The sequence below is a fragment of the Ips typographus genome, linkage group LG2 (assembly GCF_016097725.1).
Source record: "Ips typographus isolate SLU linkage group LG2, UJ_Ityp_2.0, whole genome shotgun sequence".
In the NCBI taxonomy this organism is placed as follows: Eukaryota; Metazoa; Arthropoda; class Insecta; order Coleoptera; family Curculionidae; genus Ips; species Ips typographus.
Window position 1 is genome coordinate 7160357 of NC_138423.1, and position 21596 is coordinate 7181952.

The 21596-nt window shown below is 33.3% G+C and overlaps 2 protein-coding genes across 3 annotated transcripts; one reads left to right on the plus strand and one right to left on the minus strand.

Moving 5' to 3' along the window:
• The first annotated feature begins 4 nt into the window (after positions 1–4).
• Positions 5–12005, plus strand: Nadk2 (NAD kinase 2, mitochondrial). 2 transcript variants are annotated; one of them, XM_081974313.1, is made up of 6 exons: positions 5–183; positions 3420–3684; positions 3735–3945; positions 11069–11245; positions 11298–11565; positions 11647–12005. In XM_081974313.1, exons 1-6 carry the CDS (start codon positions 144–146, stop codon positions 11877–11879), a joined length of 1194 nt encoding a protein of 397 aa, XP_081830439.1. In that variant the 5' UTR covers positions 5–143; the 3' UTR covers positions 11880–12005. The 2 variants fall into 2 exon arrangements, with proteins under 2 accessions (XP_081830439.1, XP_081830440.1); XM_081974314.1 differs by lacking the exon at positions 5–183 and adding an exon at positions 399–505.
• A 1921-nt stretch (positions 12006–13926) lies between these two features.
• Positions 13927–17469, minus strand: Naa40 (N-alpha-acetyltransferase 40). Its single transcript, XM_081974315.1, has 5 exons — positions 17278–17469; positions 16965–17221; positions 14804–14965; positions 14351–14506; positions 13927–14295 (listed from the first exon to the last, which is right to left on the minus strand). The coding sequence occupies exons 1-5, from the start codon at positions 17281–17283 to the stop codon at positions 14091–14093; spliced, it is 786 nt and encodes a 261-aa protein (XP_081830441.1). The 5' UTR covers positions 17284–17469; the 3' UTR covers positions 13927–14090.
• Positions 17470–21596: the final 4127 nt, after the last annotated feature.

Genomic DNA, 21596 nt, shown 5'->3' on the forward strand with positions numbered 1-21596 from the left:
TTCAATAAAATACACACAATAGTGATAAAATAAGTTCAAAGTGCATTAAAGTAGTGAAAACTAACCTTCCTTTCTTATGCACTGGCAAGTATCAAGAAATTACTCTTATAATCTGAATGCATCCTTGATATTCACCTAAATCGATGTTGGGTCCACGGTTATTCCTTAAGGATAAAATACCAGGTAAGGGCATGTTGATTTTCATTAATAATTAATAACAAAATAAAATAATAAATAATAACCTCAAAAATGCAAAATTGTCATTGTTCTGTCTGACTGACAGCAGTGACAGCTCAAGAACCATTTTCTTTCGTTTTGTGATTTCGAATCCAAAGATCACGTGATCTCCGTGTGATTTTGTATTCAGTGTGTCATGTGATTTTTAGATCATAACGCGCTAGGTTATGTTAATCTGTTAAAATAACATTTTTTTAAAAAACTTTATTTAATATTTATAATACATTTATGCAAGTACTTAAAACTATTTCAGTTACTTTTAAAATTGGTGAGTACATATATTTTAGTGAAATTAGTTTTTGTGTGACGTAGCGTTTTGCTTTTTTTTTACATGTTATGGTAAAGTTAAACTTCCATTTGCCATATCCCTGAAGCAAACTAGGTTGGTAGTTTCTAAATACCAGAAAAAAATGTTTTCTTTTACCTAGAAATTATATATCTAGAACATGAAGGTGCACCAAAAGACGCACTACTAGACCCTCAAGCACAAACAATCCTCCTAAGACTACTCAAACAAGAAAAACTAAATTAAAATAAATAAGCAGAGAAATATTGTTAATTATTAGATCATTGAGGCTAATAAGTACTCCTTTTACCTTTTGTTATAAGCTAAAGGGTACTTAATTTACTTGTTAGGGGCAGAATACATTTAGATGTAAGGTCCAGTTTCTGTTATGAAATCTCTAACAAGACCCAATTTGTAATTCCTATAAATATTAGCAGCCTAGCTTAGCCTTACACTAGCTTTTTTCAAGTCCTCTTTCAAAGTATTCCTATAGTTTTTGCAAATAATGATTTGGTGTGTTTAGCTTAATTTGAGATTCACTAATAAACTTTATACAGTTATTTTTGCTTGAGAGCAATACTTAATTAATTACAGTCACACTATATTACATAAAGTCTATTCCAGGGCTAGTGGCAGAGACATAATAATTGTCCCTCCTAGTCTATTTGTTGTGAACTGAGGGGGACAGAATTTTGACCTCATTAACATGTTCTTTAACCAATCCTTAAAAGTCCTGGTAAATTCCACATTTAAAATTTATAATTATGCTTGTTTGTTGACAGTTTCTTTCAACTTTTCCCCTTGCAACTTAAATTTATCTATTAGATTATTATTTTGTGCCAGTTATGTTTGTGTTTTTCATATTTTGATATTTTCGGTAACCAAAAATGTCTTTAACAGCCTTCTAAAGTGGGTTGGATCAGTCAATTTTATATCAACAATATATTCTGTTTAATCACCATTAAAAACAAAAAAATAAATAAATTTTGACTATTTTTTGAGGTACAGGGGTTGCCAAACTGGGAGATGCTGAAGGTCAAATCAATTTTTCAATTTGCATATCTTTTATTAGAGAATTTTATTTATCTAACAAGCTTGACGTTACAACAACCAAACATTATTATTAGACACTAGAGAAAACCAGGTGGGCCAAATTGAATGGTTCTAATTCTATAAACACCTTTACTAGAGATTGACAATTGAATGGTAGAAACTGTTTGTCTCTATCTATTATTGTTTGGCAAATAAAAATTGTTTCTATAAATTTAAACTTTTCCACAAAAATGTCTTTAAAACTGTGTTAGTTTTCATTTCTCAAAATACATTTTACAGGAACTTTTGTGTGTCTGGCTTAACGAAAACAAAACTTTTAAGCAAAATACCAATGAAAACCTTTGAAACTGTGTTCCTGAGCGAATTTCAATCTGACGTTATCATTGAGTAGTCCAAATTGATTGTAGGATAACTAAAGGGTTGAAAGTACATAAGAAATAAGTATGCAAAAATGTCATATAAATTGTGGTTAAGCCCTCTAGCAAGCCCTAAAACACCAAAAAATAGTCTATTTTTTAACTTCAATTCTTAACCGACAAAAAGTTACTTAAAATTTGTCAAATTGAAAATTTTGATCCTAAAAAAGTTTGTTTTGCTCTTTCATTTTGCAAAGATATTGTTATTTTGCTAAGCATGATGAAAAAATTGTTCTAGAAATCAAACTTTATTTTTTAGCTTTAAAAATGACAAAGATCACAAATGAAAAACAGATATTATACTAGAAAGGCAAATTAAAGATAACTAGAAATTGAATTATTACAATTTTTTGTTTGAACGCATTTTGGAGCCCTCTAGCAAGCCCTAAAACACCAAAAAATAGTCTATTTTTTAACTTCAATTCTTAACCGACAAAAAGTTACTTAAAATTTGTCAAATTGAAAATTTTGATCCTAAAAAAGTTTGTTTTGCTCTTTCATTTTGCAAAGATATTGTTATTTTGCTAAGCATGATGAAAAAATTGTTCTAGAAATCAAACTTTATTTTTTAGCTTTAAAAATGACAAAGATCACAAATGAAAAACAGATATTATACTAGAAAGGCAAATTAAAGATAACTAGAAATTGAATTATTACAATTTTTTGTTTGAACGCATTTTGGACTAGCTGTTAGTATGATAAAACCCACATTTTTATTGGAAATTCCTCTAATGAAATGAGAAAAGGGATGTGACTCATCAGTCACTGAATAGAGTACCCTGCTAACTAATCTCTCATATTTATGGGATTCTGAAGGCCAAATCCACAATTCAAAATTATACAACACATTTGAAGACCAAAAAATGCTTCAAATTTAGTAAGGGTGGTAAAAAATTAGGCTCCTAAAACTCCTAGCCAAAGAAGTGTGGGGTAGTTTTGTGGAGACTGAGTAAAGAAGAAATAAAATGTACTTGGCCCACTTTACCCAACCAATTACTACTACACCACTCTGTATTAATTAAATGTTTTTTTCATAATTTGTACTGTGTTTCTTCTGCCTTGTTTTTAGGATTAATGCGATAAGGAACAACACAAGACATGCTGTCAAAAATTAGATAATTCTTAATAAAAAAAGTGTTGCTTATTTATAATGCTGTGTTAAGGGGCAAACAATTCAAAATTTACCAGAATTACAAGAAATAATGTAAATTTCTTGAGTGAGTGAAAGTGAACTAAGTTTTTTCATCATCAAGCAGATCTTTTGTTAGCAATTTTAATTTGGTTTGTTTTTCAAACAATACATAGATAAGAAGCAACAGACCTGGTATAAAATAATATTTTTTATTTGTGTTAGTCTGCTGGGGTATTAAGACTATACATATTATCTTTTGTACATTCTTAACTGTTAACTAAGGAACAATTTGTAGGTATATACAATGTTGCTGTCAGAGCTTTGTCAGGTAATAACGGAATCAGAACCGAAAAAGTCTTGGTGGTTTCAAAGCTGTCGCGCTTTGATTTTGAAAAGAAAAAATATAAAAACTTGACAGACAAAAATGTCCTCGAAATTCTGCGAGGAAAGGGTGTGGATGTAGAAAAGATGATAAGATTTCATGACTTGCACAAGAAGTTTGAAGAAAATGTAGTGAATACTTTCAAAAACCTAGGAATTAGTGTTAAAGTTGTGAACAGGTTAGTTCAAGGCACACAAGTGGTTTTTAGTTATGACAGTTCTGTTTTAGATATTTATACACTGAAGAAGATGTTAAGGATTCAGATGTGGTTATACCTGTGGGAGGAGATGGTACTTTTCTGCTTGCCGCCAGTATGGTAACTGATAATCAGAAGCCTGTGGTAGGGTTCAATTCTGATCCAAACAGATCTGAAGGTTATTTATGTCTACCTAAAAAGTATTCTACTAATATTCGAAATGCTATTGAAAGGTTGAATTCAGTAAGTATAATTAAATTATAGAATTATTTTTTATTAGCTAGTAACTGTCAAATTCAAACTTTTTACTGATTCCAGGTAATAATTTTTTGCTAAATAGATTTGACAGTTGTCTTTTTAACATCAGTCACAAATGGTAGTAGTGCTAGTAGGATCAGAAACATTTTATTAATAGTGATGGGTAAATTACTGGTCAAATTCAAATACTGTGTTTCTGGCAGTCTAAAATTTGGCACCGCTTTTCTCCCCGACAGTACTAAATTTTAAAATGTTTTTTTAGGTTATTGGATAGAAAATTTAATGAGGATTCCAATAATGTGCTTAAAAACAATTATTTTCTCACCCTGTGGGTTCTACAGGCGATTTTGTCAACTGTCCTTTCAAACCGTCTTTTTTTGACAGTTTATATTTTGACACCACTTTTCTCCCTGACTTTGTCTGATTTTGTAGTGTTTTTTTATGTCATTAGATAGGTAATTTAATGAGGATTTAAAAAATGTGATTGGGTCACTCCACATGAGTTTTACAGGCACTGACTGTCCTTTAAACCGTGTTCAAATTTTAGGTCACAATTTCACCGATTTGTAAAATTGTTGCCCCAAACCAGTTTTTCCTAAATAACTCGAAAATGGTGAAAGTTACAAAAAATAGCAAGAGATGAAAAATATTCCTAATCAACTCATTAACCTAACTCCGTAAATTTGCAGGACCGTTTTTGCTTCCAGTATACAGGGTGTGTATGAAAAGTACAGGTACCCTGTACGCAATTTTTCAGATAGAATTTTTTGCTCAGCACTACTGGAAACCGGAGCTTAAAACGGTTCTTTTAAGTGGTTGAACCACCCTGAACCCACAAGAATAACCGAGTTACAGGATGCCTAAATTTCAAACCACAATTTGACCTGATTTTAAAATTTGTTCCAACAAACCAGTTTTTGCTAAATAACTCGGTAAAAACGGTAAAAGTTACGAAAAATTTGAAAGAGAGCAAAAACGTTCGTAAAGAACTGCTAAACTCATCCCTGGAAGTTTCACAGTCTGTCAGTGCCGCTATTATACAGGGGGTGCATGGAAAATAAAGTGATTCATATTTTTGGCCACCCTGTATGCAATTTTTAAGAAATAATTTTTTCCTTTACTCCACTGGAAATAGGAGCTCACGACGGTTAATTTGAGTGGTTCAACCTCCCTGAACTCCCAAAAATAATCGAGTTACAGGGTACTCAAATTTCAAATCACAATTTGACCTGATTTTAAAATTTGTTGCATCAAACCAGTTTTGCTTAATAACTCAGAAACGGTAAAAGTTACAAAAAATTTGAAAGAGAGCAAAAATGTGCGTAAAATACTGCTAAACTAATCCCCGGAAGTTTCACAGTCCGTCAGTGCCGCCACTATACAGGGGGTGCACAAAAAGTATAGTGATTCAGATTTATGACAGCCATGACAGAAAAATGATATCTTTTCAGCAAATTAGACCCATAAATTTACTGGTCCAATTGGAATTTACTGGTAAATTTTCCTGTCACAGTGAATTTTACTTTACCTTGCCGGTAAAACGCCCATTACTATTTATAAAAGAAATATTTTTCCGCACTGGCTGTTGTGTAAAAAAAATGTTAATTTCAACATAAGAAATATGTTTATTTTCAATCAGGTATGTAATTGTAAAAGGAATTTGGGTATTGGATAGTTAAAGGGATGAAAGAGGGAAACAGCACCAACTTCTCGTGTTTCGAATAAATTTTGTACGAAGTTCACTCCGTCGAAGGACCATTAAACAAAAATACTGATTAACAAAATTAGAACTAATAAGTTTTGTACTAGCGCGTCCCGAACTTTTTTAACCGATACCGATAAGAAGAATGAATTCCCCAAAAAACAAAATTACAAACCTCAAGTTTAGGTACCCGATACCATGTTGCCAACCCAACCAAATATTCGTTTAAATATTGTACATTTATAATTCAGCCTAAACAATAGCGTTAACAAAAAAGACAAAAACTCATATAAATAAGAACAAAAATCATTTCGAATTTATCTTATTTATAAAAATAATATATATATCTGATATATATCTTATTTATTTTTATTTTTTTTTTCTTTTCTTTATATTAAGTGTTTTCAGATGTATTACAAAAATTAACATTAAAAAAAAAGAATATTAATAATTATTTCACAAATAATGTAAAAAAAACAAAAAAACATTAATTTCAATGTAAGAGATGGTCAAAATGTTTGCGAAAATAAGTATTGAGTGTAATGTAGCGAATTTGTGAAATAAAATAATTTTCTTTTTTTAATGTTAATTTTTGTAATACATCTGAAAACACTTAATATTTCCGAAACAGTTGAAGATAGGTATGGGACATTGTACAGGGTGATTGATTGAATTTTGACCACCCCCTTAACTTCCTTGATTTTGATTTTAGCAAAAAACGTTAAATACAAAACTAGTAGATATTTAGGTCTACTTTATTCTTAGATAAACAGTTATTATACAGGGTGTCCCAAATTTGAGTAACGAACCAAACTTATGTTTTTTTAAATAGAATGACCAACTTTTTAATCTATATTTGAATTCTACGTCAAATTCTAGGCCTAATTAATGTAAAATGTCTGTATCGATATTCAAATGTTTTCGCAGCAGAGTCTTTGATTGATTGAATTTTAACCACCCCCTTAACTTCCGTATTTTTTATTTTAGTAAAAAAACTAGTTGTAGCAACAGTTATAGATATTTGGGTCTACTTTTACTCTTATATAAACAGTTATTATACAGGCTGCCCCAAATTTGAGTAACTAAATTAAACTTTAATCACATAGTCGAGGAAACATTGTTAAAGTAACAGATGCTGCGGAAACAGTTGAATATCGATACAGACATTTTACATCAATTCCTAAAATTTGACGTAGAATGCAAATATCGGATAAAAAGTTGGTCATTGTGTTTAAAAAAACATAAGTTCGGTTTGTTACTAAAATTTGGTACACCCTGTATAATAACTGTTTATCTAAGAATAAAGTAGACCTAAATATCTTCTAGTTTTGTATTTAACGTTTTTTGCTAAAATCAAAATTAAAGAAGTTAAAGGGGTGGTCAAAATTCAACCAATCAAGGACGCTGCTGTGGAAACAGTTGAATATCGATACAGACATTTTACATCAATTAGGCCTAGAATTTGACGTAGAATTCAAATATCGGATAAAAAGTTGGTCATCGTATTTAAAAAAACATAAGTTTGGTTTATTACTCAAATTTGGGACACCCTGTATAATAACTGTTTATCTAAAAATAAAGTAGACCTAAATATCTACTGGTTTTGTATTTAACGTTTTTTGCTAAAAATCAAAATTAAGAAAGTTAAAGGGGTGGTCAAAATTCAATCAATCACCCTGTACATGAATTATGTCTAGAATTTTCTGAAGAATCCAAAAAACTAATAATATTCAGGGGGTTGTATTTAAAATAAGAAAGTTGGTATCGGCCACTGTCACAGGACACACCCTCTACATAATTTTATTTTTTTTTAAAATGCGCATCTAAAAATACAAATCGACGTGTCCAAGCGTTTTTCGCAACACGCTCTCATTTATTCGTTATCGGATTTATTCCATTTGGCTGTTCCACACTGTATGTAAGTAAAAACGTTAATTTTGACACGAGAAAATGTGTTCTCATTAAAAATAAAGTTGTCTTCTTTTTAAAGGTAAAGATTTATTGATAAAGAAACAACTTTTAACTTATGAAAAGGCAAACATAATTAAAGATTTAAAATCACCTATCATATACAGGGTGACAATAAAAAAATGACCTCTAGTAAAAACTCTATAAAATGTTTAATTTACTAACATACTCAGTCGGTTTCGAAGTGGCCTCCTTGTGCGTATCGACAGAGTACCAAACGCTTCCGAACATTTTCTGCCGCGCCACGCACCTCATCCGGCGACAATTGGTCCCATTCCCGACTCCAAAGTTTTGTGACGTGTAGCACAGGTCCTGGTCTCCAAAATAGACCACACACTGTATTCCATCGGATTTAGATCTGAGTAGGGTGGCCATTCCTTCAATGAAATGAAATCCGGAAAATGTCCTGAGTCGCTTTTGCTTTGTGGGCCCAAGCGGTGTCCTGTTGGAACGTCCAATCTGCACGAAGGAGTCGTTTGCATCTTTCAAGCCGTACGCGCTTGTTATCGTCGGTGAGGAGCTGAACTTTTTGGAGCTTGTAAGGTTTGAGATGTAGATCCTCTTTGGCTATTTGGCGGATTGATTCCCGATTAATACCAGTCTCACGAACGATTTTTCGCATGGAGACCCTCGGATTTTGCCTCACTCGTTCTCGGTTCTTAGCGGTTCTAACGGTGCGCTTTCTGCCACTTCCTGGACGACGACCAGTATGGCCGAGCTCTTCCAACGGCTTGATGGTTCGTCGGATGTTAGATTTGTCGATGCGTTCGCACAATATCGATCGGACGCTTTTCCAACTCATGTAACGCCAAAATTCTCTCTGGTTTGACATCTTAATAAAGTAGCTTAAAAGTACTGAATAAAATTAAAACATAACTTATATGTAGTATTTTTAACGAATAATCGAATAAAAATATCAAGCACTTTCAAACTTAATAGACCTTCATGTCACATTCGTGACAATTTGGTTGTAATTTTTTTATTGTCACCCGGTCAATCTTAATTATAACGCAAAGCCTATTAAATGACTTGTATATTGACGATTTTATATGAAATCTTTACTAATAATTATTAACATCATAAATGTACTAATTCCTTCATAAAACCTTAGTTACTAATAATACGTTAGTTACGAAGGACAACAGGTTCGATAACAGATAAATATTAAAACGACTTTTCACGAATATTCAAAACAATGTTTTGACAGTTTTCAAACTTAACGGATACTCCACTGCCTTTGGAGTCCACAATCATATTTATGTCTTTTGAAGGCTGATTAATGGCCGAGTATGCATTCCTCTCCATTTCATGCGGTTCCCTAGGGCTCAATCCACTGCCGAAGGCATCGCCGATTTGAATTTTGCGAGAAATGGAAACTTTCTTGGACACATTTTGTTCTAGATAACCTCTAGCAACCTTCGTTGATTCCCATCCACCAAGTTCTTGTAAATCCAATATATCCCCTCCAGCATTAACAAGAAAATTTGCCGAAGATCTTCTAACACAGTGACCAGTATACATATTAGGATTTTCAAGAGAAAGATACTCAGCTATTTTTTGAGGTAGTTTAGCGAAGAAATGAATGCCGCAAAGGCTGTACTGTACATTTTCCTTTTCTATATGATTGAAACAATCTTCGGAGGGTAACATGGGCTGGCCTTAACATTGCATACTTTTTAAATAAAAGCACAGGAATGACTTCGCCCTCAGATACTATCGCGAACGTCCGTTTCTTGTGGGTTTTGGAGTCGGGAATAGTAACAATCAGCTTGTCCTCTAAAACGTCAACATCTTCCGTGGTCATCTTGGTTAGTTCATGGGTTCAGAAGGCTCCTCGACTTCCAATTTTAACACCAAAAACTCCTTATCTGGAGCAGAACGTACAAATTCGTTGATTTGTTCTCTTGTAAATACCTTTGATTTTTTTGCTCTATATCCGACGTTTTTCTTCGTGATAAAACGTATTGTCATGATTATTATCATCCTGAAGATGAGATTTACTCAAATCTCCCTCACCTCCTAGTTGCATGATAATATCGTCATAACTGGCATCAGATTCACCCTGACCATTCATTCTAATATTCTAGTAAATAAAGAAAATTTAAATAAATAAGCTTGAATAAAAATTCTATTATAGGGATGCCAAGTTATTTTTAAGGTAAATAACTAAACCTATTTAACTTACTTTCTACCTAAAAATCCTGCTTCTAAATATATCATTGAAACTACAAATATCTTTCATACAAAAAATTACAAACTACTTACAACTAATACTCTTCGTCAAAGAGTCCAAATTGTCCAAAATAAACCGTCAGTTGACCAATCTTCTTCTTTTCCGTTGAGGTGGATTTTTAACTGCAAAGGCTGTATCTCGGTAACATCCGGGAGGCCTCCTCGGTTATCGATTTAACCACTTCTAGAATAGGTCCTCTATCACAATCTGCTCCATGTCATAACGTGGACTAGACGGTACAATTGCTGGTAGCACTCGGTATTACACTCAGTAACTTCCGTTCCGGAAGGAAATAGCTTTCTAAGATCCCCTGATCTTCAATAGTCTGATTTTTGCTCGATTTTTTTAGAAAACTGACTTTCCAGCTCTCATTAAAAGTCTCTCTTGACAATCAACCACCAAAAACAAAAAAAAAAACTTTTTTCCCACCTTCTACCTCCACGTACCACCTTTTTCATCTCCTTTGAAGTTCATCAAGTAATACTGTTAATTTTCTTAATAACTACATACAATCCTACTAAAACTAACTATAATGGTAAACACTTGACATCCTTACAAAAATGTACCTTTTTTATAAATTAAATAAATAAATTTTCTTTATTTTCTTGAAAAAAAAAATCCTTATTTTCAAGACAGTATTAAAGCGCCGTATTTGTCGATTTCCACTCTTTCCTTTAATTCTAAGGTCACTCGTAACATGGAATATTTTGGCCATAAGGACGAAACAGAATATTCTGCAGCGAGTTTTGCAAAATATGCTAGCAACACCGTTTCTTCTGCACCTCGAACTTGTAATTGGTTTCGCCACACACAAAACTGTTCATATTCTTTCTCAGACTGGATTTTCGATTTTTCCGGAAGCAAATTCAACCTTATAGTGTTGGCTGCAGCCAATATATTATCAGGAATATCTAAATTTTCCTTTTGTCAATGATGCGATAAAGCTTTGAATGTAACTCGATTATTAGCGATTTAACACCGTCTCGGACATTGCAATGTTCACGAATAACTATTCAAGCCAATTTTGAATTTAAAGTTGGCGGTTTGGAGTGTTTGAAATTTTTAAAATAACTAAGATAATAAATAACTACGTTTAATTAAAAATGCAATTGCCTGCACTGATTTGTGATGGAACAAAACACAAGTTCACTTCAGTAAGATTCAAAATCTCTCTCTGTTTTTGACTGTAATATTGAATGTTACAGGGTAATTTCCACTGGCTCATGAGAAGTCGAATCAGAACATCGCTGTTAGTATGCGATACTGAAAACTTAAAACCCAAATATCTTCATGATAACGAATTTGATCTCTATCCAAGAAAAACCGACGCTATCGTAAATGAGAACACACCCAAAGTTCTACCATGTTTGGCTTTAAATGAGGTATACAATTCATCTGGTCACAGAAAACTATAATAATCATAACTGTTGATAGGTGTTTATGGGAGAGTCATTATCAGCCAGAGTTTCGCATTTACAATTGAGACTTAATGGGTCAACAGAAATTACAAACTTAAAAAGTTCAGGAATTTGTGTGTGCACAGGGACAGGATCCACATCTTGGCACCTGAGCATAAATCGTTTGCCAGTTCAAAACGTAGCGGAATTATTGAGGTTAATTGATATTGAGCCTACAGAAGGCAAGGATAGTTTGGCCACCGTCCTCTCTGATATATACAATAAAAACTTGGTTTTCAGTCCAGGTATGTATAGTTGTTATACCAAAATACTCTCAAAGATCATCATAATCGAGCGAAGTAATACAGCCATAATTTTTTATTTAGATAATAAACGGATGGCGTATACCATTAGAGAATTGATCTCTGCGGCCGTATGGCCAGATCCAAAGGGCATTAAACCTCGAGGATTTGCCCAAAAAATAGAAATTAAGTCAAAATGCTTTGACGCGTCGTTAGTTATCGACGGAGGAGTTTCTTTTTCTTTCAATGACGGCACTACTGCTTTATTGGAAATTCGACCCAAAGATGCCTTACGAACCGTAGTGTTTAAGGACTAAAAGTTGATTTTTATTTAATGCTTTTATTTTTATACTTAACCTAAATTTAATCTACTATGTTGTAAATTTAAGGTATTTACTTTGTACGAGAAGCAATTAATGGTTTAAGTAGAAGAAAGTTTTGTATTCAGTGTATTATTTGTAGAGTCCGGATTTCTAGGAATTTTGCTTTTTCTAAATAATAAAAGCAACCAAAACCTTTGAACTGTGAACGATTTACGCAAAAACACGTTATTTGACAGATTTTTTAATGCTTTTTTTGCTTCTTTCCTCTTTTTGTGCTTATTTGTTGCTATTTTTTGGTTTTAAGTTGAATAGGCTAATTTACAATTGCAATAGCTATATTGAGATATTGAAGGCTTCTGAGAGACAAAAACATACCAATTATCTGTTGGAAAATGGGTAAGTATTAATTTACAAATTTAAACTGACCAAATAAGTTCCAAATGCTTCAAAGTACACTTATAATACAATTTTATTTTACAATTTTCGAGCATTACGTCGTGGTAGATCTAGTAAGTCACCTGACCGTGTTTTCCTAATTTTCTGTCACTAAACCGTAAATAACACACGTGTATTTGTAGCACTTTGTATATACTTTTATATGTCGATGGGCAGCCAATGAAATGAACTTCCCATTGACGTATAAAAATCGATTGGTTAGTGGTACCGTTTGCCCGCTAAAGGGCGTCAACGTTGACCAATTTTTCTGGGCTATCCTTTTGTTTAATCCTCAAAAACTCGCTTAATTGCACTATTTTTGGTAGAGTTTTATACGTCAATGGACAGCCAATGAAATGGGCTTTCTAAAAATATACCTATTTGGTTTGATATGTAAACGGTTTGGCCGCCAGGGGGCGTCAAAGTTGACTCATTTTTTCATGAGATTTTGGTGCATGCTTTTGTTTATAGGTCAATTGGCAGCCAATGAAATGAGCTTTCTAAAAATACCCAATCTGGGTTAATAGGTTGGACGGTTTGGCCGCTAGAGGGCGTCAAATTTGATTCATTTTTTCGTTCAATCGTCAATAAATAGCTTATTTGCTATATTTTGAATAAGTTTTCATCTGTCAATAGATAGCCAATGAAATGAGATTTTTATTGACGTTGATTAGTGGTACGGTTTCGCCGCTAGAGAAAGTCAAAATTTTTGAAAGTAAAATTACAAAATTCATAATTTTTTCTTTTTTTCCAACGGATTTCATTGAAATTACCAAACTTTATGTTTATATTTGAATGGTAGATGTATAGAAAAAATTATTTTATGATATTTTTTTTATAATACATACATATAATTTAGACTTTTTCAATTTTATTAATAGTTTCCATAATACTAATGCAATGACCTAATCCTACAATTTGTACACTATAATGCCCCAGTGGTTTACACCTCGACTCAATGTAACAAATGAAGCAAATTATAATTCACTTTATTGAATAAATGGCATTTGGTTTATCGTATTATTGAACTTAGAGTATTATTTCTATATTTCAAGCCCATAAATTTACTGATCAAATTGGAATTTACTGGTAAATTTTCCTTGCACACTGAATTTTACTTTACCTTACCCGGTTACCGGTAAATTTACGCCCATTACTACCCTTTCCAAAATAGGTCTCTTCTGCGATGGGCAGATATAGATACTTGGCCCTGATATTTGGCACAATCCTAGCACAATGATTGCCAAATCTAGGGTAGTAGCAAAACTCTAGAAATACAATCATTAAGGTAGATTTTCGCTTGCACCAACTGGCCAACCTAACGCGCAAAACCCATTAGGAAGTCCCCCTAGCCCTCGAAAAAATCGCAATATTTTTTTCCGGGTTTTATAAATAACTTTAAAAAAGATGGAGAAAGGTTTTAATCAACTTTGTGGCTTCCTTTTACAAATATTTTAAAAACGTCATTGTATAGAAAATTTTGGTTTTTGCTCTACAGTTACTCAGAAAGTCACTCCTTATTTGGACACCCTGTACAAATAAATAGAAACAATAGCGTAACACTCTAAAGAGTAGTAAGGTAAAAAGGATGACAAAAAAGACAACATTACGTATATGAACGAAACTTGCATTATTGTATTTTCGAAATTTGCGTACAAGAAAATAAATACACAGTATAAAAATTCGGGTTTGACTTACTTCGTCTATATGCATAAGTAAAATGAAAAAAAAAATGAGAGCTGTAAAACCAAGTAAAAGTGTGGTTAAAAATTAATGATGATGGCCGGGACAACAGTGACCATTTGCGTGACTGTGCATATGACCATGTCCGTGACTGTTGTGAGAATGAAGGTGATTTTTGTTGATATTGGTGATTGGTAGAGTAGCCGCTAATCTTTTATTCACTTTACTTAGAATCTCATAGGGATAGACTTCTTCTTCGTCGTCTACTGGTGAACTTTCGTCAAGTTCATATCTAAATATATACTAGGTAAGTTTGTGTTCCGCCCTAAAGTAAATAAAGTACATACCCTATGGCCTTAAAAAATTTTGAGTTGTTATTGTTCTTCAGAACTGTAAGAACAACCTTTTTCATGTTGTTTTTAAATGCTATCAATTCGAGGATTTGCATCATAAATTTGCCTAAACCCTTTCTTTGAAGGTGATTATCTAACTGCAACTCGTAGCTAAAAATTACATTACAACCTGATAACAATTTAAAACAAGCAGTAATGTTTGTTGTTGTGCAATGTTTGTTATCATTTCTGGCATCCAGTTGACTATACTGGAATGAAGGTTTTGTTCTTTGGTTATCAAGCCCTATAGCCTCTCTGATGAGGATTGGGATTGATAAACAAAAAACAAAACCTCACCATTTTCAAGCAGTAATGTTTGTTTGCAGCTTTAGTAATACTATTTGTTGTAATCAAAACACTAGATTAGGAGTATAGCCATGGTAAACATGAAGTTATTTAATCACTTACCAGTATAATACTTCAATTCCCTCGTCCAGGTCAAATCGAAAATGAGAAAATCCAAGGTAAGCACCGTCATTTGCACTTTTTGCAATTAAAAACTTGGCCGCTTCATCAAACAACTCTTCGGCTTTCTTCGTTTCGCTCCAACCCCACGAGCTTTGCTCGTATCTGGAAAAAAATGTTTTTGAATTTCCTTTGATTCAAAATTAAGTATCCCGGTATTTTAAGACATTTTTTAACTTATTTTAATTTTTTGAAGAAGACTAATCCCGTTTTTGACTAAACAAAGTGAGCTCTCAAGATACAGAGTTGCAAAATTAACTAAACTTCTCGCCACGTCAAACGGGACAGTGATTTTTTTGGTCATTTTTAAAACCTCCCCATTTCGAAACGAATTAACAGATTTTAATGCGGTTTGGACTGTCGTTGGGTTTGGTTTATTGGCTTTTTACTGAAGTAAAAAGCTTTAGCTTTAATGCACTCTAACTGCCTTTTACAGGGTGTGAAAGAAGTGCGTGCAAAAAAGTAAAATTTTCAAGTAGTCCCCAATTGCCCAATAATTTTTTTTGGTATTGTTTTAACACAAGAAAGTGTTATTTAGGTCAGTATCTCGGGAAGTTTTTGGGCCTTTCCCAATTAACGTCCCATGTCTCAAAAAAGATTGATTTATCCGAAAAAGACGTCATTACAGTGCTCAAGCTGGAATTAAGTTATGGCAGCAGCTTTTTATGGGTCGTTTTAGTTGGGTGTAGATCCAATATTATCTGTTAGATAATTTTTAAAGCAACTCCTTGTAGAGGCCTCTGGTATTTTTTAGAAGGTTCTCAAGAACATTTATAGATCTATAAAACTTTCAAAATGGTCTTAGAGGCCTCTGGCAAATTGAAACCATTCTGGGAAGGTTTAAGACACTTGTAGGGGGCTCTGACACTTTTTAGTAGATTTTAAATAACATTCAAAGGACTATGGAACTTTCAAAATGGTTCTAGAGGTTTTTGGCACTTTTTAAAAGGTTCTCAGTCGTATTTTAGAATTTAGAGGTCTATGGAACTTTAAAAATGGTCTTAGAAGCCTCTGGCAAATTAAAACAATTCTAGGAAGGTTTAAAACACTTGTAGAAGCCTTTGGCCCTTTTAAGAAGACTCTCAGTGGCATTTGGAGGTCTATGGAACTTTAAAAATGGTCCAAGAAGTCTCTGGCAATCTAAGACAAATCTAGGAAAGTTTAAAACACTTCTAGAGGCCTCTGACACTTTTTAGAAGGTTCTGAGTAGCATTGAGGGGTATAGAACTCTCAAAAATGCCCTAGAGTCCTCTGACAAAGTAAAACAATTCTGGGAAGATTTAACACACTTGTAGAGGGCTCTAACACTTTTTAGTAGATTTTAAATAACATTCAAAGGTCTATGGAACTGTCAAAATGGTTCTAGAGGCTTTTGGCACTTTTTAAAAGGTTCTCAGTAGTATTTTAGTACTTAGAGGTCTATGGAACTTTAAAAATGGTCCTAGAAGCCTCTGGCAAATTAAAACAATTCTAGGAAGATTTAAAACACTTGTAGAAGCCTTTGGCACTTTTAAGAAGACTCTCAGTGGCATTTGGAGGTCTATGGAACTTTAAAAATGGTCCAAGAGGCCTCTGGCAATCTAAGACAATTCTAGGAAAGTTTAAAACACTTCTAGAGGCCTCTGGCACTTTTTAGAAGGTTCTGAGTAGCATTGAGGGGTATAGAACTCTCAAAAATGCCCTAGATTCCTCTGACAAAGTAAAACAATTCTGGGAAGGACAATACTGGGAACACACTTGTAGAGGGCTCTGACACTTTTTAGTAGGTTTTAAATAGCATTTAAAAGTCTATAGAACTTTCAAAATGGTCCTAAAGGCCTCTGGCACTTTTTAGAAGGTTCTGAGTAGCATTGAGGGGTATAGAACTTTTTTAGAAGGTTTTCAGTAGTATTTAGAGGTCTATGACACTTTAAAATTGGTCCAAGGGGCCTCTGGCAATTTAAAACAATTCTAGGAAGGTTCCAAACACTTGTAGAGGCCTCTGGCAAATAAAAAAAATTCTATATCCCTCCTTTTGTATCTATGTTATTGTATTTTTAAAATTAAACACTTGAACCACTTTTGAGACTATTTTGCTTCTAACCATCTATCGAAACTATCTTACTTGAGCTGCATGTTTTTCTTCAATAGACCGAGCGCCCACTTCTTTTCAGATTCCGTCAATTGGGTACTGGTTCTGTAAATCAGATCTGCTACTATACCATTCTTGTTGTACTTTTGAAATACTGGGAACTCCGCCAGGGGGTTCTCAATTTTATTAGCTTCAGCTACCACGACCATCGCGTCGCGTATTCTTTGCTGTTCCTCCTTCCTTTGAAGCCGTTTTTCCTTACCTTTTGCAGAACTAGCCGCTGTTTTTCGCTGTGAAAATTCAAGCATGAGGTATCTCTGTCTACAGGCAAATAGAGTTGGCTTACCCCCATGATTTAACGCTTAATATTACTAACCACAAATATGTAATTATCACTTAATTAATGAAATCTTGTCCTGAATATCTAAACTATTCAATTTAATTAGCAAATTTAAAAATACAACAAACGAGTCAAACATCAACAAAGGCCATTTGTAATTTCTTCCCAATCCAATGCTCTAGGCAGAAACTTCCCGGCTTTGAAATTTGACAGTATCGACATATGACAGCACAATCATATAGGTTATGTTCCTATATTCTTCAATAGACTTGAATTTGGCAATTATCACGTGACGCTCCATCGTGTACGATTAGCGCAGTCACGTGGTAATTGTCAGCATATAGTCCGACTGGTGAAAAAAGAAATAAACAAACTTTTAGTTTCTGTGTTAAACTGTTAAACATACAGGGTGACCCAGATATGGATGCATGCATGGGGATCTCCAAAACCATGAGTTACGAAGTTACGAAGTCGGTTAAGTTAAAAATGTTGCGCCATCACGAGACCATAAACATGGCGCATTTGAAATTTTTTTTTTTCATTTTTGAGATATGTACAGGGTGTCCCATTTTCGACACTTTTGTAGGGTATTTCACTTATTTTTAAAGATACGGGATTGCGACAGTGTGTGTGTAATTTAACATGGCGTCAGCAGAATTATCATAATCTATTTCGTTGTTAAGATATAGGGGAAAATTGAAAAATATCACTTTTGAGGTATCTCAAAATCTTTCGTTTTTTAATTATGACATAAACATATGTTTTTTTTAAATGGAACACCCTGTATATTATTTTTTATTAGGTTTATTGTGAACTTTTCAAAAATATATAATTGTATATAACTATTTTTACAAACAAGGTTTCAACAAAAAACAATTAACTATAAGAATCCGTTTTCACCTCTTCAAAAAGTTTAAAGATATCGGAGATACGGGGGGTACCTCAAAAGTAATATTTTTCAATTTCCTCCTGTATCTTACCAACAGAAGACAGCCTAATAGGTCAAACTTGGATCGAATCTTCTATGGTGACTTTTCCTGGAACGCACGATCTCCAGACTTGACCGCACTGTACTTTCTTCTTTTTTTTTTGGAGTTAAATCAAAAAAATAATTTATCAATTTGATACTGACGACCAACTTATGAGGGCAGTTACCAAAAAGTATTTCATTCCATAACCCTAGATCTAGAATCCATCAAGATTGTAGATTCAATGGATAGAAGAGCGTAATTATGTCTAGAAAATAATGGTTACCTTTTTGAACATTTGTTATAAACTTTTTTGTTTCTTTTTTCTGGTTTTAGTACTATTTTTTCCTCATCAACTATTTTTTTGGTATGATTTGAAATAAAACATAAAAAAATCACTTTTCTATATATCTCAAAACTGAAAATACCTGATTTTTTAAACTGCTGTGTGTTTTGAAACACCCTGACTGCTCAACTCTAATTTAACCGACTTCGTATCTCGTACAGTTCAGAAGATCCCCATGCAAACCATCCTTTGGTCATTCTGTATACTGTTTCGTCACCTTTTATCAAGAATTCAACAGAGCTTAACTGAATATATCTCTTCAAGGTGGCAGCACATTATATAGCTCTCTTGTTGTTCAGGAAATCTTCAGATAAACATTTTTGAATGGACACTTCTCAATCGTGCTTAACTGCACCCTTTGTGTTGCCTACCAACTAACCGTTGGTAGGTGACCAGAGATTCCTAACCTAACCACTTTTACGGTTAAAGGGTTGTTTCTATCTCCTAAGAGACTTTCTCCCTTCAAAATGAAAGAATACTTTAATTGAATCATAAAAGAAGATACGTCGTTTTGTTTGCCTATTCTGTCTCTGCTCTGCACTCTGCAGCACTATACAAATTTACATTTAGAGATTATTCTCCCAATTTCATTTGTTTAATACCTGCTTTTCCCATATTTCTAAGTCGATTTTAAGTACAATTAGGGGCAAAATAACACAGTCTAAACTGAATTTAGTCAATGTTGGGGAAACTGACATAAATACAGTACCCGGAGTACCCAACGCCTAACATACTAATAGGATCGTCTAAACCTAATTAATGCCTCTGGTTCCCCGACACTTCCAAGTCGATTTTAAGTACAACTTAAGCTAAGTTGAGGTTTGAATGTGACAGATTCAGATGCAAAATAACACAGACTAAACTAAACTTATCTAAGCTGTACTTAAACTCAACTTAGCCAATGTTGGGAAAATGTTTTATTGTACTCTTAGAGTGCTTTACCGCACTAGTGAGTTAAAATCAAGTATTATCGCACTAGTGACTGTAAAATCCATAGACTATAAAACTAAGATAATTATACACCTTTGTGGTAAAATCCCTCATTACGTAACTCGAAAGGAAGCTATCACAGCTGGATTACTTTTGGTACCAAAATCTACTTGAAGTAATAAAGTAATAAGTAGTTTTGCTGCTTCAGGTAGTTTACTGAAATACTTTTAAAAATGGAATACTTGTTCAAAAGTAATTAGTATTTTTTAAATAAATGACTTCTACTTAATACTTAAAAAATGTCAATAAAAAAAAATAAATAAAAAGCTTGTTGATCCCCTTATATGACTAATATTTAACTTATTAACTAACATCACAGATCTTGAAAAAAAATGACATACAGACAAAAAGTATGTTTTTAAAGTACTAAAGAACTTCTTTAATTTACTTCTTAATTTATAAGTAACTAAGTACTACTTAGACTACTTAAGTTGTGATAAAATTAAACTTTTGTATGAAAGTACTTTAAGTATAGTTTATTTTTTACTTGTACTGCGAATGTTTCAATGCAATACTTATTACCTGAAAGTATAAGTATATTCGTTTAATACTTCAAATAGGTTTGTAATTATGGCTATTTACTACTTATTACTTTAAGTAGTTTAGGCGGCTACTTATTTCAGGTCGGGAAGATATTATGTAAGGTATCATTACCGTGCTAGTAGTAGATAAAGTATATTTCTGAATTGTAAGTCGTATATAGTACGTATAGATGGCGCCGGTATACAAATAAGTACTACCTTCCCTAATAATATTCCCTTGATAGCTGTAAGTTAGCAATTCATTTGTTGTTCGTTGCCAATTAGACGTTGGGCCCTAGGGGTAATAATGCTCATTATGTTCTGGATGGCAGTGAAAGGTGAAAGGCAAGGCAATAGTGTTCCGAACCAAACTGACGAGTGCTCCGAACTTGAGTTACCATCGGTATTCGTATTACACCTTCATTATTGAGAATTGGGTGATTATGGACTTTACTTCCCATTTTATAATAGTTCATTATTCAAAAAGGGTGTGGTAATCTGCCTGCGTAGAAAGACTACATTATTTTACTAGTACAATAATGAATTTTCATTGTTCTATGTCAATATTGTAATTTTTGACATGGATTTCCGTGACATTTAAATTTCAAGTACATCATTGAAATAGTATATTTCATTACCAGTACAGAAATGAGGATTTTTCCGTGCGCGCGTGACAAATTCTCGTGTGAGGCGCAGCCGAACACGGGAAGTCATGCAAGAACGGAAAATCCATTTCTGGACGAGTAATGAACGATATTTTTTATTATACTTAGGTACCTGAAATCAACATAAACAAAAAATATCGCAAAAAATTATTAAGAAAATCGGGAATATTTATTTTTATTTTTAAAACAGTAAAAATGTAAGTACATACAACTCAAATTAACAAAAAAAATACAAGTAGGTAATTCTAAGAAAATTAATTTTGGACAGAACCGTTATTATTAATAGTAATATTTATTGTACAATTCGTATTATTGTTGAAGCTCAATCCCTTTTGCATTTCTTTTTGTTGAACTAAAGACTCTGCTAAAGATGTTGAAGCGGAGTGTTCGTGTGTGCTTTGGTTCTCTTGATTGACTGTTACAGATGTTGTAGTTTCCAAGTTACAAGGGCTAAACAACTTCCGTGATACTTCAATTTTTCTTTGTATGGACTCTTCTATATATCCTTCTGCTACATTGGAAGAAAGCCATCCTCCGTGTCTTTTCAAAGTGAGCAAATCACCGCCGTTTTCCACCAACATGGTTGCCGAAGAGCGCCTTAGCCCATGTCCGGTATATTCTTCGGGATTTTTTAGTTTTAGGTATTTTGCAACAAGTTTTGGAATACCACTGATAGTATGGCACCCAACATGTTGAGCGTAACATCTTTGGTTTCGGTATGCAACAAATAATCTTCTACTCTCCATATGTTTAGGGCGGAGATCTGCGTATTTACGGTAAATTGTACAGGGATCGAATTTGCAATTTTCATTGGTAATGGTAAAACTTCTTGACC